At 40.6% G+C, this 19,242-nt stretch overlaps 1 protein-coding gene across 3 annotated transcripts in view; it reads left to right on the top strand.

The window, feature by feature from the left end:
* The window catches only part of EPHB6 (EPH receptor B6), a 69,456-nt gene that overhangs the window by 15,765 nt on the left and 34,449 nt on the right, over positions 1–19,242 (top strand). For 2 of the 3 annotated variants that reach the window (XM_017814842.1, XM_017814841.1), the window contains exons 2-4: positions 2,915–3,133; positions 13,438–13,502; positions 15,642–16,338. In XM_017814842.1, the coding sequence (XP_017670331.1) occupies positions 3,040–3,133; positions 13,438–13,502; positions 15,642–16,338 (856 nt within the window). In that variant the 5' untranslated portion in view covers positions 2,915–3,039. Of the gene's footprint in view, positions 1–2,914; positions 3,134–13,437; positions 13,503–15,641; positions 16,339–19,242 lie in introns of those variants that run through there. The other variant, XM_017814843.1, reaches the window with a different exon arrangement.

The raw sequence follows: 19,242 nt of genomic DNA, 5'->3' as shown, positions 1-19,242 counted from the left end.
TGCTTTTCAGATGTTTTAGGATTTTCAGGACTTCCAAGGAGATTGAGATAATTCCACTACCTAAGGAAATATATGCCTAAAAGTGGTTTAGAATCCTTTATGGAAGAGTTAGCGTAAGAGGATTGACAGATGGTACGTGACCAGCAAGTTCATGTAGTTGGAAGAGAGAGAGGATGAGAAGGGGTATTAAAGGAAGTTTTTTTAAGAATCCTGTTGTGACAAGCTGTATTACTTTGCAGTTGGATTTGGGGGAGAATAGGGAATAGTGGATTCCATAGCAAGAAGAAGTAATCTCTCTGAAAGCAGTTTTGGAAGAAGTAAATAGCTGAGAAGGCCATGAAAAGGTGCTTGTGTGGACAAGAGAAGAGGGTGGTTTAAAAGTTGAGATGGTTTGAGGTTTCTGTTTACGTAGTTTGGTGTAGGGAAGAAATAGTAGGAGAACTGAAGAATGAAAGATGAGCGTCTTTGGGTGTAGTCAGATTCTATACACATCAAGTGCTAGGGGGAAGGGCAGGGCAGTGGTTAGCAATTTAGGGGCTTGGTACTCTTTAATTCAGAGAGGCTAGTGCTTCCCTCCTACTCTCCCTTAAATGCTTCCATAATGTTGTCTCTCTCCTTCGTTGTGGAGTAAGCATTTTTCATTGAGGTGTGGAAGAGGCAGAATAAAAAAAAAAAAAAAAAAAAAAGGAAAGAAAAAAAAAAGGCAAACTCACCTATTTTTAACTACTAAATCATAACCAGCTTTTTCATGTAGCCACAATTTATTTCAGGGAAAAATAAATTCCAGTCTAATCCAGACAACAGCCGTATGATTCCTCATGAAGAGCCACGCAACTTTGCTGGGATACAGAGTTGACCAGAGTAAACCAAACAGATGTTGTAAGAGAGAGAGGCAGGTCAGAAGGGAAGCAGAAAAATCGGTTTCCTTGAAGCCAGAAATTGTGTCTGTTTTTGTGTACAAGGGATTTTTTTTTTTAGTTATATCTGTGGTAATTTCAGTACTTTTGCCTGAAATTCAGCAGCCAGAGCATATTTGGGTTCTGTCTTCTGCTCTACCACTCATTAGTTATGTGACATGAGAAAATCTGGGTTGTGAGCCGTCTTCAAACCTTCTGTAAATGAATGCAGTCCCATTGACTGAAATCAAGGTTGTGTTCAGTTTATTTGACCTCTGTTTCTGCATTTATTTGCCTTCAAAGTGAACGTTTAAAAGTCCCCATCTCTCAGGATTTTACTGGCCTAATAAAAAAGCTTTTAGATATTATAATGTTACAGATTGACTGGCAGTACAAATGGTGAGTATTTATGTCTCCATATAGAATAGTCATGCAGGCTTGGTTCTGGTGTACCCAGTCTTGACCTTTGTGGCTCAGGCAACAGTCTTCAGTCCTGTTCCAGGAGAACACTGCTATGTGCTTGGATAGTTCTTTCTGTAAAGAAGTGCCTTCTGATCATTCAGCCTGAAATTTTCTCCTTTTTACAGTTACATGCAGTGGTGTTTTTCTTCTGTGGTACATCGTGGTGCATGCATTAACTAATATGTAGTACCTGTATATTATACTATCTTCATTATTCCTCTGTTATACTTAAGTGATTTTATTTTTCTCTTTTATTATAAGTCATGAATCAAACCTTTTGCCTCCCGCTGAGGTTTCTTTAGTTTCCTTACATTTTAGTAATGCCCAGAGTTCAACTGTATTTGGTCTTATTGGGGGCAGTGTAAGAGAGAACTATTCCATCCTGTTCAGTAATTTCTCCCCTTCTCCAGGAAAGCAAATCAAATTGCACTCCACTACCTTTTTGCATGCTCCCCAGGCTGCTTTTTCCTCTGCTAATGCCAAACTTGCTCAAATCCCACATTGCAAGGTTTTCAGATAATTGCACTGAGGCTGCCTCTTTTAATTACAACTCTTCCCTCTGCTATTTCAGCCAAGTTATTGAGCCATTTCTCTATATTGCCTGAGACATTTTTCTTTCTCCTTAGCTACGCTTCACTGTCTCACTGAAGACATTGAAGTATTTTCAATGCTCTGCGCAAAGAGCACCTGAAGAAACAAAACATACTGGCTTTTTGCATGCAACCTATGTATTATTGTGATATTTCTGTGGTGGGCTGAGAATTGGTTAGATGGAGCCAAAATTACCTTGCTTAGCAAAATTATTTTTCTGGATTGATCTCATGCAATGCTAGATTAGGCCACATGCTGCTCCTTTTCTGAGATAAGCCTGCGTGTCAGATTCTTAATGGTGGTGGTAGAGTTTTGTTTCAATTTTTTTCCCTCTTAAGATGATAAACTTGGTCTTTTTCTGCTTTTTCTGGCTGTAACAGTCTCCCTATTTGACCTTAAATATCACAGTGTTAGCTTCCTCATGTACAGCATATCCATGGCAAAAATACTGTCCAGCTTCAGTAATGTGCAGTCGTATGGTTAAAGGGACAAATGCCTACATCTGATACACAGTTACAAGTGTGTCAGCCATGCGGATTTGTGTTGGCAAAAACTCTCTTGTCATAGCTGCTGCCCTGCAGAGTCCTGAAAAGGCAAAATGAGACAGAATTTGAAAAACATGCAGGGGAAATGGAATGCACGCCTTCTAAGATACATTGCTGGAGATGTGAAGGGTCAGAACTTAAGTAGGAGCGCAGCCTGTACTGTGGTACAGATTAACACTGATGTGGGAACCCACTCTCACTGATGCCATGAATGTCTCAAAATCTGTACGGGCAGTGTGCAGAACACCTGTGACTGACGGAAGTCTTGAGGGCCAGGTATGAGGTAAATGCTAAGTCTGTGCTACTGTGTTTCACTTGTATCTCGGAAATAGTAAGTGATGGAGTGGATGTATAAAAACTGTCAGTTTTGTATTATTGTGGCCTGATTTCAGTTTCCATCTTCTGTTTTTCCTTAAACAGTATTTCTGTGTGAAGGCCTCTGTGCTTTGATTTGGGAAGATATTAAAACACTCCAAGAAATCTCTGACCGTTTCAAGGGAGTGGTGTGTGTTTGTTAAAGATGGTGGTATTCACAGAGAATCTTCATGGATTCTAATGGTGGCATCAGTGCAAGAAGAGTGGCGGGAATGGGTTGGATCTGGATGGTCTGCTGCTTTCATCTAGTCACCTCACTAGAAGGTAAGAACAGATGCTATATGTTGCAACAACTTAATGAAGTTTTCTGTAGAGATTAAAAAAAAGAATAAATAAGAAAAGTGTGCTCTCCAGTATACTTATCCTAGTGCAGATGAGCATTGAGGACATGTCTTTCTGTTTGATGGTTGATGACTATCTCTTGAGATGTAAAAGTTTTAGTATTGTTTCTAGTGGGAGAGGCAAACCCTCTTATGAAAGACCATGAACATGACTACTAGCTGTCTCAGAAATGACGGCCTCAAAGAATAATTTTTTTTCTCAGGAAATAAGCTCCCTGTTTATGCTTTGCATATATTTGATTCTTGTGTTCCTGTTCTTGCACCGTGTTTGTTTTGTGAAACAATCTCTGAATGTTTAGGCTGTTCTAGAAGGCAGCATACAGTGGGCTGAAATCAAGTCTTTTTCTCGCATTTGAACAACTTGCCTCAAATAATAGATATGGAGAGAATGCTTTACATTAACAAGAAAAGGCAGTTCACATTCAGCCAGTAGAGGAGAGGAGGGAGAGAGCAGTGAAGGCAGTGTAGGGAAAAGGTGGGCAGAAAAGGAAGGCCAAGAAAACGCTAGAAGAAAGAATAGATGGTAGGAGGGAGGGTGATGAGAGCAGGAGGTAAGATGAGAGCCGTGGAAGAGACTTAGAGAAGGGCAGAGGTATTGTAAACAGTCCTCTTGTTTGTTCCAAGAAATATCCTTGCAGCTACATGTGCTCAATGAACTGTACTGCTTTGTGATGAATGTTCATCTCTTGCATTTCTAAAAGCCTCTGAAAAAGGAGAGGAGGAATCAAAGGAAGACAAGGAAAGACCTAGAGGATAGGAAAAGAGAATAGTGTGAGGTCTAATAAAAAGAGGAAAGCTTCTTAAAGCATCCCTTCTCTTAATCGGAGGGGAGGGGAGTGGGGGAGGAGTTTAGAGACAAAATAATTGATATAAGATTACAGTACAAATTCTTAAATCTCTGAAATTCTGTTAATTACTGATTTTAAAATTATCTTACAAAGTACTGTGTAATTCCTTGTGTAACTGGTAAAGGAACTGAGATAGAAAAGGGGGAGAAAATGTTAATTCTCTCTGCAAATATGAAGCAACTCAGTGATGCCTGTAGGAACTGACATTTTTTGAATTCTGTACTCACTCCTGTAAGTTCGTAGAGATAAAAGAGTTGAGAAAGCACCATGTGATACAGCTTCACAGATCACATAGTTGAATTGCTTGGATTAAAATACGACAGTAAAATTTAAAATTTTGCCTATGGAGATGAAGTAGTAAAGATTCCCATGAGCTGATTTTTAACTCTCAATTCAGAGTCAGGGGAGTCAGCACCTTCATTGTGACCGTGCTGCATGGTCCTAGGTTTGCACTCCAAAGCTGATTTGCATCTCAGAGGTAAGTATTTTTGTTGTGGTCAAAAGTCAAAGAAAAATTATGCAGTAGGGGAGGAAAGTCTGATGATAACTATGTAGAAAGCTTTGCTTTAGTACAGGATTGTCCATAAGGAAGAAAAAAAGCCCATGGCTGATTTGTTGACTCATTATTATATAGAGTAGAAACCTGAACTTCAGGTTTCAGATTTTAGTTGAAAAATATAGGGAATATCCAGTGTGGTCTTTAGTTTTTGTAATGTTTGTTAGAAGTTTTAGATGGTGTCTAAAATATGTCTCACCTCTAACTGAAGAAAATTGAGTGGGAAAATCAGTCAAGGTAATTTTTCTTCCAAGTGTTTCTCAGGCATTTGAGTTAGATTTCACAGTCCGAATGTAAATCACTTTTTTTCTCAAACTAAGCTTTGTTTGAAATTTTATAAACCTTACTATAAATAATTAAGTAAAGAAGGAGAAGCTGTAGAGAGGGGAAGAGAAGTAGTCAAAGTATTCAAACCATCTTTGTATGCAGTATGAAAAGAGCAAATACTTTTTATGCAGAATACTTTTGATAAATGGAAGGCAGCATGCTTTTACAGGACCTAGTCAAACTTCAGATTCCTTCATGACTCAGAAGTAAAGAAATTCTTGTAAGCAAGTGAAGATGTTTTTGTTGTTGTTGTTGTTGGTTTTAATGCATGAAAAGGAATCATTAGGCTGAATTTATTTGATGCAGCTCTAGTATTTGGACACACTGATTTCAACAGGAATGAGCATGTCTGTCCAAAGTTTTCCAGACATGATTTTCACAGTAGAAAAGAAACCTGCATGGGAAACTGCTTTGCAAACAGAAGACATTTGTAAACTTGTTATTTTAACTTTATAAAATGAAACAAGATTGCATGAAAGTTTTCATTAAGATTACATTTCCCAATGTTTATGGCTCTGCAAAAGTTTTTGAGGATTTAGTTTGGAGAGCATAATTTTTGAGCTACATGCTGGGTGAAGTAATGTATTTTTCCCTTTTCTCAAAGACACCTACACAGAAATTTTATTTCTTTGAAAATCTATATATGTATGTAATTACAATTTATCACTTAACATTTAAGTTAACATTTTAGGTTAACTTTTCTGATTGTAAAAGTTAGTGAAGCATAGAATTTAAGAATGCCTGATAGGCTGCAGTCAAGACAGGTGAGAGCTAGTGATAACTTGTTAATGAAATAGCTCTTACTAGAGCACTGAGATGAATTTTATGTGGAATATTGGTTTTGCTTTGAATGAGTTATAAATGTTTACAGCTATAAACACAAGCAAAGTTCATTTTGCAGAACTCATTAAATATGTTCCAAAGGAATTATGTGTTCTGCATGTAAGTGACTGCATTTATTTTGCAACAAGCTCTCCAGCCTGCAGAATGGCTGGACAACTTTTCTAACTATCTTCCAGAAGTGCAAGGTAGAGAGAGAAAAATTATTCTGCCTTGGTAGAACCTCTTTGCATTGAAAGTGTCTCCTTGGCAAAAGGGAACATGAAAGAAAAAGTTAGTGAGGTCAGACATTCTTATTTCATTTTTTCCCCTGTCTTTTCTATTAACTGGTTGTCATCTTGGGCTGTTGAAAATAATGTATTGATTGCTTAAATTGGCTTGCCTTTGAAGTGGAGGAAAACTATACTTTCCTCGAAAGGAATTTTCAGAGAAAAAAAAAATTTGCCTTTTGTTTTATTGTACACAGTTTAGTATATACAAAAAAGGGTTTAAATTAGTGTTAATTTACTTTGGCTACTTGTGATTCACATGAGTTATTAAAATCCTAGCAAACATTTTCTTCCAAGTTCTTTCCTGGCACTCACCTGCGTACCAAAATCTTTGCTGCATGCTTGGAAAGCCCGGGGCTTTCCCAGAGGAATATCCTGTTGTAGACATGCAGAAGGTGAAGGAGACTTGATTGGATGTGCAGCTTGTTTGTAAGCGGAAAACAGACAGGGGGTTATCCTTTTGGTCAGTCTCAGCAGCTCTATTTGATTTGTTTTCTTCCAGAGTAGATTCCTGTGTGTTCCCTGTGCTAGGACATCCACATTCCCAGGCATGTACCATAGTCCTGTGATGGATCTATTCCCAAACTGCAGGCTAGCCCTTGCTGCTCAGAGGCCAGTAGGACAGTAGAGACTATTAATGCTGCAACTAACACTGTTTATATTCAAAGGTAATTAAACCTTCAAGGAGAAAGGATGGCATTCTTGTAGTGTAGGGTATCTGGGACTTAAAATATATGCTTCGGTGAAATTTTGGAAGACATAAACTCACTTTTTAATGTCTATGCAAAAAAGTAAGCAGGAAAACACAGATAAACACCAGAAGTCACACTGTCATCAAAAGTAGCCAGTTTGATGGCAGTGGCAGTTGGATCCAATTTCTAGACTCAGTAGTGGGTGTTTGCAGAATGAACATCTTAAGCTGCAGAAGAATACACATTATATTTTATCACTAGAAAAGTTGTAGATAGTCATTTAATTTGATTTCATATGCAAAGGTGAAACTTTTTTTTTTTAAATTTCCCGATATCTGCATTTTCTGACATCAGTAGATCAGGTAGCACAACATACTAGTCCTGGCAGTTTCCTTAGAGCTTTATCAAAGAAAAGGGCAGGTAAAGAGAAAAATACACAGTCATTCATAAAGCTTAAAATCTGTGTTACAAAAAGCTGTGTATTTCCATATCCTAGACCATTTGGCTGTGATTTCTCTCTTTCACAGATGGCACATAACTCCTGGTTGGGGTGTGAGAATTCCTTCTTTCAGATGACAACTTTGATATTCTGATAGTATCAGCATTTTGCTCTGACACAGCAAGTAGTTAAATAATATATACTTCATGGAACTTACTAAACACATGTCCCGTTGGCTCCAAATAGCTTTTTTAAAATTAATTGTATAGGAGTGCAGAAGTAATACAAGATCATTGATTGCAGAATTATTTCAAAATATAGATTTATCCAAGAAAAAATTAAAATTCCTTTGTCTCATATAGATTGGTTTTGTCTGTATTCTCTTATGTTAGGAGACATATTTTATAACCTGCAACTTGTTTTTTTGTGTTAAGTCATAGCTTGACTTTAAAAGAGAGTTTTTGTTAAAAAATAATATCAATCTTTGGGTCGTTCATGAACAAGTAGGTTTTTTTACTATTTTTGTTTGTTTTTTTTACTTATTTCATCAACTAATTCTTGAAAAATAGAATAGTTGTTACAGTTGCATATGTCACTGGCCATTGATTTTACTTCACCACAATAGCTGTTTAGTTTTGGAAGAAATTCTAGTGTATTTAAGGCTTCCCAAAGGTTTGACTGTATTCTGTCTCCAGGTGATAGAACCCCATGCATAAAAATATTTGTCCAGTTGAGTGATAAAAGGCTTCTGATAAAAGAGTCCTCTCCACATGCTCAAAGGAGCACAGAGGAACAATGAAAGGCAGGGGAACCTGAATAACCTAACAGAGAAATAAGCACTGTGACCCAGCTTCTCCCAGGGCTATCACAGGAGTGTGATCAGCCCATGGGGTGGGAATGGAAAGCATTAAATTAAGTCAATGGAAGTGCTCTCTGGAACACCATGGAGATTGAAGGCGGTTACTGCCAGCGGGACCATGGTATTTATTAGGGGAAGCAAGGAAGAGCATTTAGGGCTCCTACAAAACTTATTGTGGGTTGTTTAGGAGAGGAATCATAGATGGGGAAAGGGAAGGATCAAGGTGGTTTTGGGGAGGATTATGTGTGTGAAAGTAGAGATAAGGGGCCAATTGTGTAAACAGCCTGCAGCTGTATGTGTGTACATGGACGTTTATATACCAGCAACTGGAGCTGAACCACAGATCGTAGTGGCCCATGAGTTAGTGCTACCAGAAGCTGGAGAGCCTGGAATGGATGAAAATCAAGTGCTAGGAACTCAGGTTGGACCACAGATGAGCTTTTGTTAGTGAGTCTGCAATCTCTATATCAAGCCAGACTAGCTTGTTAGTAGAGTAAGTGGGTTGAGAAGCCAGGGAAAGGCCGGAGAGTCTAGAAGATGAATGAAACACTCGTTTGTATGTGCACATCTCTGTGAGTGAGACAGATGGAGGGGGCTGTCTACTGAGGGAATCAGGAGGTCCAGGTCACCATAAATTCTGGAGGTTCTTTGAGAGTCCTGTCTATATATTGTGTATATCAGTGCAACTGGAGACAAGATGATCCAAAGGCCAGCTCCTGGGTAGGCTGAGTGTCTAAGACCAATTAATGGAGAGATTCATAGTATGTGTGCCTGTGCATGTGTTTGTACATGTAAGTAGGGTTCTCTGGAGTGGGGCAGCACTACAGCAACTGGCTGCAGACCTTGGAGGCTCACAAGTCCAAGTGTCGGCAACCCAGGAGAACAAGAATCCAGGTCTAGCTACTGGATAGGCTGCATGCTTAAAACCAGTTAGTAGAGGATCCACAGCATACCTCTGTGTGTGTGTGTGAAGGGATGTGTCAGTGAGTGAGGCTGTCTGAACACTAGCAAAAGGAGTAGGGCTGCAAGCTTCAGGTGTCAGCATGCATAGAGACCGCAGATCCAGAGGTCAGCTACTGAAGGCTAAATGTGTAAGGACAGTTATTGCATGGATCTGTATTGTATAGAAATGCATATATATTTCCCACTAACAGACCTTCATCCTGACCACCCAGAAAGGGGAGCAGGATGAGGCCATTGGTGGTGCTGTTTCTATTTGCATGACTGGTGAGTGTTTCTGTCTGCCTGTGTTAATCTTTGTGGCTGGCCATTTGCATGTGTGCAGTGCCTGCATGGGTTTGTGTGTGTGCCTGTAGGGAATACACACTCAACCTTGCTATTGGTTGTACCCAGAGACATGAATCTGCAGCAGCCTTGATTATGTGAGGTTACTGGGTTTGACAACCCCTAACAATATTTTTTCACAAGCCCAGAAAATGCTTTCTCTTTCCAGCCTTCTTAGAGAGCATTCACAGTCTTCCTACTTATTCATGTTCAAGGCATGATCATAGAAGGCAGAATAAGCTCAGTAGTGTTTCAGTTCTTTTCAAGAAGTCTGCTAGAGCTTTGCTGCTTGGGGCATTCAGCTCCAGAGCAAAGTGAACTCTCCGAATGTTACCTTTTACTCTACTGCCCTTCGCCTTATCTAGCGATGTACGTGTACATTTGGATAAATACAGAATTCAACTGGACAAGGTTTTGAGCAACCTACTGTAATTTAACCTGGCCTTGAGCAGCGTGTTGATATCGATGACCTCTGGTACCTCCCTTCCAACTTGTTTCATTCTGTAATTCTGTGGTGTTGTCATTCTTTGCACCAGATTCTCATCCCACAGGTGAAGAGATTCTTTTGCTGCCTTCTCAGGATCAACTTTCTTGTCAGTGGCTATAGTTTCGGCAGGCTTGGGTTGTATAATTCGCTCTTGCACCACTGCACTGTTAAGACACTGAGGAGAAGTATTCTTCAATTTAGAAAGCCTTCATGAAGGTTGTCTAAGGGTCAATGATCCTTGGGTGAATTGTCATCCTCTCACATCAGGAGAACATTTTGCCTGTAACACAAGCACTAAATAGTCTTGCTTGAAGGTGCAGGCTATCCAAAATCTTAAAATCATTAAAATGCCTATTTTGAACATCGTGATCTGTAATAGCTATTTCCACACTCTGCCCAGTTGATCTTGATATTGACATTATAGTGTAATGTGGCCCAAGAGTTTGGTTTGTGATGTAAGTATAGACTAGTACTAGCTTAAGTATTGGGGATTTTTATTTCACTCTTTCTGGCCTGCAAGAACAAAGGATACTTAAATGAGAGTTTAACTGGTTTAAAATTTTGTTTTACAGAGACTGTAATGAACCCATTTGACTCTTCTATAAAAGATGATCTTTTTCTTTTTAGTTTAGGGAAGAGAAATACAGGAGAATCTCTCATCAGTTATTTTTCTCTTCTTTGAACTAAAATAACTCATAATATGAAATTGGAATATCATTCTTCAAAACTGAAATTAAAGCAGAAGTCAAAAAAGAATTGTCATCATTTCATGTGTTTAAAAGCCTCCAGTTCGCTCAGATATCTTGCTTATTCCTCATTTTTAATGTAGAATGTAATATTGTTCCATCGATACTCTGAGATGACCTCAATCAGTGTTGCCTCTAGCAGTATCAGGCACTGGACTGAGCCTGGGTCTAGCCTGATCTTGCAAGATCCTTGATTTTGAGCAAGATAGAAAGGGTGAAAGTAATTTTTTTTCCAAATTGGCAAATTCAGCTGAACAGATCATTTATATCTACACTGAAGACTGAACACACTGAGGATCTGAAATGCTACATCGGTCATCTGTACTAGTAAAGTGGCAGATTGAAGGCTTGTACCTGTACACATTCATAGTGTTAAATTATTAGCACATCCATGTGTTTGGCCCATGCCAATTGATCTTATCATAAACAGTGTCTACACGTAAGTCAAAAGGTAGAGTGGACCAAGGACCATTCCTCAGAGATGATTGGGTGTAACCATGCACTTCTTTGGAAGTTGGAATTCTTAACCATGTGAACATGAACCATACTGTGCCTGTTGTCCTCAGAATTAGAGAGCAGTTTAACAGCTTGTTAGATTTGTGAGTGTGCCTGCAGCTAGTGTGACTGGGGATCTGATTCAAGGCATGGAGCCAGTAGGAGAGGGAGAAAGAGAAGAAAAATAGTGAGGGACGTTGGACTGCAGGTTGTGAAATGAGATTTATGCACACAAAGTTCTTGTGTACTTTTCTTATTTTCCTAATGCTTTCTGACTTAAAATATTCACTGTGAGAGGGACAGTTCTGTCTGCTTCAGGCTGCCTATTTCTGTTTGCCTGTGAAATACTTCTGTGCTTGATAAATATTACCTTGATCACTGGTGAGAAGCTATCTGGAGAATATGCTTGACATGGCAAGCAGTCTGCTGAGCAAGTCTTCTTTATTTTTTTTCTTCTTCTTTCCTTTCTCACTTTTTATCTGACTTTCTGTGCCCTGATTAACTTTTCTCTATTTTATTTTCTTCTAGTTTCCTTAGGGTAGAGGCATTATACTTTGGTAAATGGGAGACAGACCTGATTAGAAAAAAAGTTCTTTCTGTGTTGAAAAATTACCTTGTATATTATTTCAGCATATCAAGGCAATTCTGGGAACCCAGTGGCAAAGTAATGACACGATGCAGTGCAACCCCTATGCCAGACCATGCAATTGAGACTGTAATGGATGTGGGGGAATGCCAAGTTCCTCTGCTGCCAGGACAGCCTAGGGAAGCCTGTGCCTCAGGGAGGCATAGGCCTTTTCCGGAGGTTCTGCTGCTCAGAGTAACCATCTGAGCCAAGTTACCCTTGAGTACTGAGCTGCTCAGCATTTCTCGAGGTCTGTTAGACAATTTTAATGAGGTTGTGCTTAACCAGTAAGCTCCTTCCAGTTTTCGCAAGCCCGCCCAGGTATTTTGCACTGCTTTTGAATCAAGGAATCAGCTCTTCAGGAAGGTCTAAGAAATATAAGGTCTCCTGTAGGAATATAGGGAACATAGTTCAGGGACACATTGATGAAGGCTGAGATCTGCATAAACTTGCTCACTTGGTAATGTCTACTTTAGGATGAGTCTAGTCTTTCCTTTCTGATGATTAATGTGGAATGAATCCCCAGGTGCATTGGTATGGATAGTGACATCACCAGTCCATAAACTGGAAATAGAAACCATTGAGAATCTCTCTCCTCCATAAAACATGGAACAGTCATATCTATAAACTTTTAGAAGGGGAATAGGAACAATGAATCCTATTTGTAAATAAGCTGGCTGTTGCTGTTGGGTTCTGGGTTGGCTTTTTTGATCTGTTTTGTAAGGTTTTGCTTTTTTAAAGCAACAAAATGGAAATAGGAAAGTCAAAATAAACAAATAAAACTTTCCAGAATTAAAGAAAAAGCAACTGATTTATACAGTGTTTATCAACACACATAAGTATCTATTCAAGGGAATCTTGTTCTTCTTCTGTGTCCTCACTATAAATGTACACAGTATAGTGCGAATGCTTCCATACTAGTAACTTCCAGGGTGGTCTCAGACCTTGACATAGTAATTTGGAGAATGTTACAATTTCTTCTGTATTTCTTTGTACCCAAATAGAGAATAACAAGTCCAAGAGCAGTCAAGGCTAGTATCTGCCTCCAGTAGTAGATTCAATTACAATGGAAATGCAGACCACTTGTGGGAATAAACTTGGCCTGTGAAGCTCTGCATGTACCCTACTCCTGAGCAGGATAATGCAACAGACTATTTAATACTAATTTTTCTGATAAAACTGGGACTCCTACACAGGCTTGCAATGTAATGCCCAGATCCAGAACAAAGTGAATCCATTACAGGATCAACTGGGTCGTCATCCTAAACTCCAAAAGAAATTTTGTTCCAGAACTGGAAACAAACGTGTCTTAGCCTTGTGTCCACATTTACACCTGCGAATGAAACAGGCAACCCTAGTCCTAAGGATACCGGCATGCATTCATGTAACTCATCTCTCTGTCCCACCTTTCCCTTTCCAAAAAGAGAGTGGCCTTGTGTATACTGCTCATTATGATGACTCTGCTCCATGCTGTCAGTGTGCTTACACTTTGCCTGGGAAAGTCTGGTCAGAACATTGCCAAGCAACTTGCTAATCATGACTTAGCATGATTATGTACCCAGTACCTCTACCCCCGTCTTGGCCCATCTTAATTTACTAGTATGGACATAACTGTCATATTAAATCTCAAAACATTAATGTATATTTTTGGTGTATGGAAGCCCTCTACAAGACAATCTTGTGAGGAACAGATAAGATTTTAGTCTGACTTGTAATAGCACAAAATACTCTTTTTATTTAATTTTTTTAAATATAAACAGAAATACTTCTGGATACAACTCAAGAGACCTCAGAGATTGGCTGGACCACACACCCTTCTGATGGGGTAAGCATTTCCCTTGTCCTCTTCTTGACTGTGCCTCTGCTGGGAAGACGTGCATGCATCTGATGAAGAAAGGGAAACTGGAAGCAATGAGACTTTGTTCATGGATTTTGTACATATGAACAATTTGAACACAATGTGTTGTGCAAAGCCAGATGGTTAAGAGAGGAGGATACTGGGTGGGATACTATTGTCACCTCCTTACTGTCTGCCTTCCACTGTCCTAATATAAATAATTATCCCTCTGTACTGATAGAATAGAATAGAATATTTCAGTTGGAAGGTACCTACAACAATCACCTACTCCAGCTGCCTGACCACTTCAGGGCTGATCAAAAGTTAAAGCATGTTGTTACAAGCATCGTCAAATGCTGACAGGCTTGGAGTATTGACTGCCTCCCTAGGGAGCCTGTTTCAGTGTCTGACCACCCTCTTGGTAAAGAAATGTTTCCTAATGTCAATTCTAAACTTCCCCTAAGGCAGCTTTGAACCATTCCCATGCGTCCTATCACTGGACTCCAGGGAGAAGGGATCAGCTCCTCCCTCTCCATTTTCCCTCCTCAAGAAGCTGCAGATGGCAAGGGGATTGCCACTCAGCCTCCTTTTTTACAAGCTAGACAAACCCAGAACCCTCAGCTGCTCACCACAGCATATGCCTTTCAACCCATCCACCAGCTTTTTTTGCCCTCCTCTGGACTCATTTCAGGACCTTCACACCCCTCTGAAATAGTGGGGCTCAGAACTGCACCCAGCACTCCGTGTGAGGCCACACCAATGCTGAGCACAGTGGGATAATCCCCTCTTCTGACCAGCTGGTGATGCCATGTTTGATGCTCCCCAGGATGTGGTTTGCCCTCGGGGCTGCCTGGGCACACACTGCTGACTCACATTGAGCTGATGCCACCAGCACCCCCAGGGTGCTCTGCAGGGCGCTCTCCAGCCACTCCTCTCCCACTTTATACTTGTGTGCAGTTACTCCATCCCAGGTGCAGCATCTGGCGTTTGTTCTTGTTAAGTTTCATGCCATGGATGACTGCCTAATGCTGTAATCTATCCAGATCCCTCCACAAGCTCTTTTGTCCCTCCAGAGAGTTAATAGCACTTACCAGGTTAGTCTTGACAGTAAACTTGCTAATGGTGCGTTCAACTCCTGCATCCAGGTCATCGATAAATACCTTGCACAGAACTGGCTCTAGAACTGAGTCCAAGGAACACTGTGGCAGAGCTAGGAGTTGGACTCTATGATCCTTGTGAGTCCCTTCCAACTCAGATGTTCCGTGATTCCATAATTCATACTGTGTGCATTGATGTACAAACATTTCAGTTGTGCTCCTGAGCCCTCCATGCTCCCGGGAGCAGCATACATATTTCCACTAGCACTGGTACTGGTTTAATGCAGATCTTGTTGCGAGCAGTTTGTTGGTCAGATCTTCACGAGAATGCTTGACCGGGTCCCTTCTCTTCTATCTCACTGTGTGCTTCCTCTGTCATACTCAGGACCTTGTACCTATTATATAAAGCTAGTTAAGAGGGTAAGGAGGGGTTTCTCTTACAGCTTTGTACAGTAACCCGCTTTCAGTACAGTAACCCCTCCCTATCCTTCCTTTGTGCCTTCCTCCTTGCACAAACCAGATCTGGGCCTGCCCTTGTAGTGGTCATGCAGAGTGGCTTGTGTGCATAGGAGATGTCAGAGGATAGCTCCAACTGTGGTAAAGCTGGGTAGAAGGGGCTTCTACTTCAATGTGCTTTCCAAAGAACAGTGTCTTGTTGCTCTGTCTCATTTGCTTGTGTTGTGCGTCTTGTCTCTGGAGATAAGACATGGGGAAATAGGAGGGAAGAAAGTGACTCTCATTTTAAGATTCTGAATGCCATGTGACAAGTTTATATTAATTATGTTTTCTGTCACAACAGTTCTTACTTCAAAACTTTGACCACTCTTCTTTACAGGGTCATGCTTTGTCCTGTGTAGAGTGCTGTGCTGCACATGGCATCAGCAGATTCAAGTCTTGTCATAGACAAGACTGGCAAGGAGAAGGAAGGGGAAGACTAAGACCTGTCCCATATTTTTGATGCAGTTGAACACTGAATCTTGTTTTTTTTTACAGTTTCTTTTTTCTTTTCTCTGCCCTATTTCCATTGTAGTGGGATGAGGTAAGCGTCTTGGATGACAAGAAGCGCCTGATCCGGACCTTTCAAGTCTGTAATGTGGCTGAACCAGGTCAGAACAACTGGTTGCGTACTCACTTCATAGAGCGACGTGGAGCCCACCGAGTCCATGTCCGCCTCCGTTTCTCAGTGAGAGACTGTGCCAGCATGCGCACTGTGGCCTCTTCTTGCAAGGAGACTTTCACACTCTACTATCACCAGTCGGAGGCTGACATAGCCTCTCAGGACCTGCCAGAGTGGCGTGAGGGCCCCTGGACCAAAGTGGATACTATTGCAGCTGATGAAAGCTTTTCCCAGGTGGACAGCACTGGGAAGGTGGTAAAGATGAATGTTAAAGTACGTAGCTTTGGACCACTTACCAAGCATGGCTTCTACCTGGCCTTCCAGGACTCAGGAGCCTGCATGTCCCTGGTGGCAGTCCAAGTCTTTTTCTACAAGTGCCCAGCTGTGGTGAAAGGATTTGCCTCCTTTCCTGAAACGTTTGCAGGAGGGGAGAGGACCTCGCTGGTGGAGTCACCAGGGACGTGTGTGCCAAATGCTGAAGAGACAAGCACGACTGGGTCTTCAAGTGTTCGGTTGCACTGCAATGGAGAAGGGGAGTGGATGGTGGCCATTGGACGATGTACCTGCAAGGCTGGCTACCAGCCTGTTGATGATGAACGAGCTTGCCAAGGTGAGAGAACCTTTTTTCCACCCTTTAGGCAGCCCCTTTTTTGTTGGTTCTCTGTATCAACAGTATTTGGTACTAGTGAAAAGTTCACAGAGCTAGGAGGTTAAACCATTTCTTACAGTGAGTGCCTACTAGCAGTCTCTTCTGACACTTTTAGCACCTCATACTGGAGCTGGAGGGGTTTAGGAGTGGTATTCTTCAATTCAGTGCTCTGGCTAAAACCATGCTGCCTCTTGCTCCTGGTCTCCCTCAAACTGAAAGCACAAAAGGCAAAGATCACAGTTTGAGGTTAGAGCAATTTACTGGAAACAGCAATGAGATAAGAAAATGAACAGTAACAGCAATGATATTAATAAGAAAAGGTATAAGACAAAGAAATTATTTACATGGAAAGTCCATGACAATATACAAATACCAATCAGCTTTTCTCTGCCACGTTTTCTGCGGACCAGAAAGAACACCCTTCTCCTCAGAAGAGAGAGTCCTGTCCCACTGCCCCCAGCAATTACCCTAGGTGGTACAGAATAACATCTGGTGGTACAGAATAACATCTGGGTCCTGGTCATGCCCCCTCAGCCACACCCCCTCCCAGCTACTGCAGAAATTACCTTGTCCTGACTAAAGCTGGGACACCACTTCTTGGTGATAACAAACTGGTTGGAAACTCCACTCAGGCCTTAGTTCAAGCTACCACAAGAGGCAGCCTGTTGGGCTACTTATACAGAATTACCAGGAGTTGTCACTAGCCAGACCTACCAAAACTCCACTTCTTTACCAAGAGGCAACAGTGTTAGAAGAAACATGCTACATGGAGCAGAGCTGAGCTCAGAGCTAATACACTCTACTGTCCTAGCTAGTTTTGGCCCTTTTGCTAGTACTGTTGGAACTAGGAATTAAAAAAAAAAAAAAAAGGAAATGGCAGCAGTCTGGTCATGGGGCAGGAAATATGTAGCAGGGCTGACCTGACAAGAAAAAATAGTCATAATGGTATTATCATTACCAGTAATGTACTCTCTGCCCAAGGTCCCATGGTATTTTCTGTGTTTGTTGGAGGAAATAGAATAAATTATGTATCACCCAGAAGTGATACTGGGCCAAAATCTGGCCAAGCCTGAACACCCAGTCTAATGTCATGACTGTATTCCTATCTCAAGCTTAAGACTGTCCATTAGAGGAAACTGCTTATGTTGGTTATATAATTTTTTGTAGAACATTCCTCTCATGCTTCCTTTGTTTTAATATGCATCTATTAAAAATCTCTCAGCAATATAAAGTGTTGCTGCACCACTCTTACTAATCTAAAAAATAAATGTAATGTGGAAACAAGTTTTGGCTGCAGACACAATTTTAAAGTTGAATTATAATTTATTCAAATAAGAGTTCGAGTCAAACATTAGGTGTACAAATATCCTGGTTAACACCAAGTGCAAATGCAACAGATAATTAAAGGTTGTCAATATGATACTTTACATTCGTGCTTCATGAAGTGATTTGGGTCATGTAAAATAGCTTTATTAAAATACAGGTCATTGTGCTGGAGACTTATAAAGCAATTAAAATTGGTAAGTGCTTTTCATTTGTTTAAACTTTGAGAATAATTAAAATGTGTGTGCCTTTTTATCCTGCTCATCCTGAAAGAAATGTAACTACATTCCTATAGTGCTGCTCCTGAGACGGTAAGCTCAGGCAGACATAGAGTAGCTCTGTATGGCACTAGTTCTGCTGTCTGCATCAGTAACATGACTAGTTCACAGTTTAGATAAACTGCCAGTCAATAATTTAGTATCAGATAGTAGTCTTAAGCACTCAAAAAATAACGGAATTAGGCTTGGTAGATAAAATTTTAAAAAATCTATCTTCTATTTTTCATACCATTCAGTGAAAGCTGATACTGCCTTGCAGCCTCATTATCATAAAAGCTGGAGAAAGATGAAAATTATAAACACTATAAGGAATAACGGAAACAATGACAGTCTATCAAGCTACAAAACTCCATTCCCATCAATTACTTCCTAAAATTCCATGAGCAGCTTAGAGCAGTTAAAGACAACCAAATAATGAATCTTAATGTTAGAGGGTATTTTTTTTCTGCTCATGTTTCCTGTTAACTCCTCTGGCTCAATCAGTGTTTGTTCCTGATCTCTTCTCCTGCTAACAATATGTTGCTGTCCTGTCTGAATGCAGCCACATTCAGTTCATGTAATTTGTCCCCTTGCTTGGTGTTTCTTTGTGTGGAGTCCTTTCCAGCACTTCCCCTCTATATGTATGTTCTCCCTTCCTAAGAACAGAAGTATGCCATGATACAGAGCTGCTACAGTGTTGTAGATGAAATACAGAACAAAAGCAATAGCCCAAGGGCAGATTTCTACTGATGATACCGCAGAGAGCTCTTCTTAATAAGACTGAAGAATCAACCAAGGATAGGAAGGAGAAGCAAGTTTCCTTCTTACACTTTAGTAGAAGAGTGTGTGGGCATTGCCTTCCCCCTCACCATATGCAAGCCTGTGGAGTCCTTCCCGGACCAGCTGTTACCTCTTTATTTAGAACAAAGAATCTACCAAGAGCCATTCTGAGGAGAAAGATAGAAAGCCCTTGTTTTTTCCCCCTGCCCCCTATCATAAGTTAAGATACTTTCTTTTATTAGTTTTATGAGACTGCCTGCTATATTTTACTATATGGCAAATTTCTCCAACTAGATAGAAAAGAAGAGCGAACCAACAGTCTTTAGTAAGCCCTCTGGGTGATGTGGGATGTGCTCTGTGTGGGATTCACTTTTGACCTTATCTGAGCAGACTTTTCATGCTGAACGGTCAGAAAGGAGAACGGCAGTTTGAAGAGGAAAAAAAACGAAGGTTGGGACCTAATCTCCTTTTCTTTGTGTAGATATATACACACAGGCAACCTTGC

This window comes from Lepidothrix coronata, unplaced genomic scaffold (genome assembly GCF_001604755.1).
Source record: "Lepidothrix coronata isolate B3197 unplaced genomic scaffold, Lepidothrix_coronata-1.0 Scaffold46, whole genome shotgun sequence".
NCBI classification, from domain to species: Eukaryota; Metazoa; Chordata; class Aves; order Passeriformes; family Pipridae; genus Lepidothrix; species Lepidothrix coronata.
Note: the sequence above shows the minus strand (reverse complement) of the source record. Positions and strands in the feature narration are given on the sequence as shown.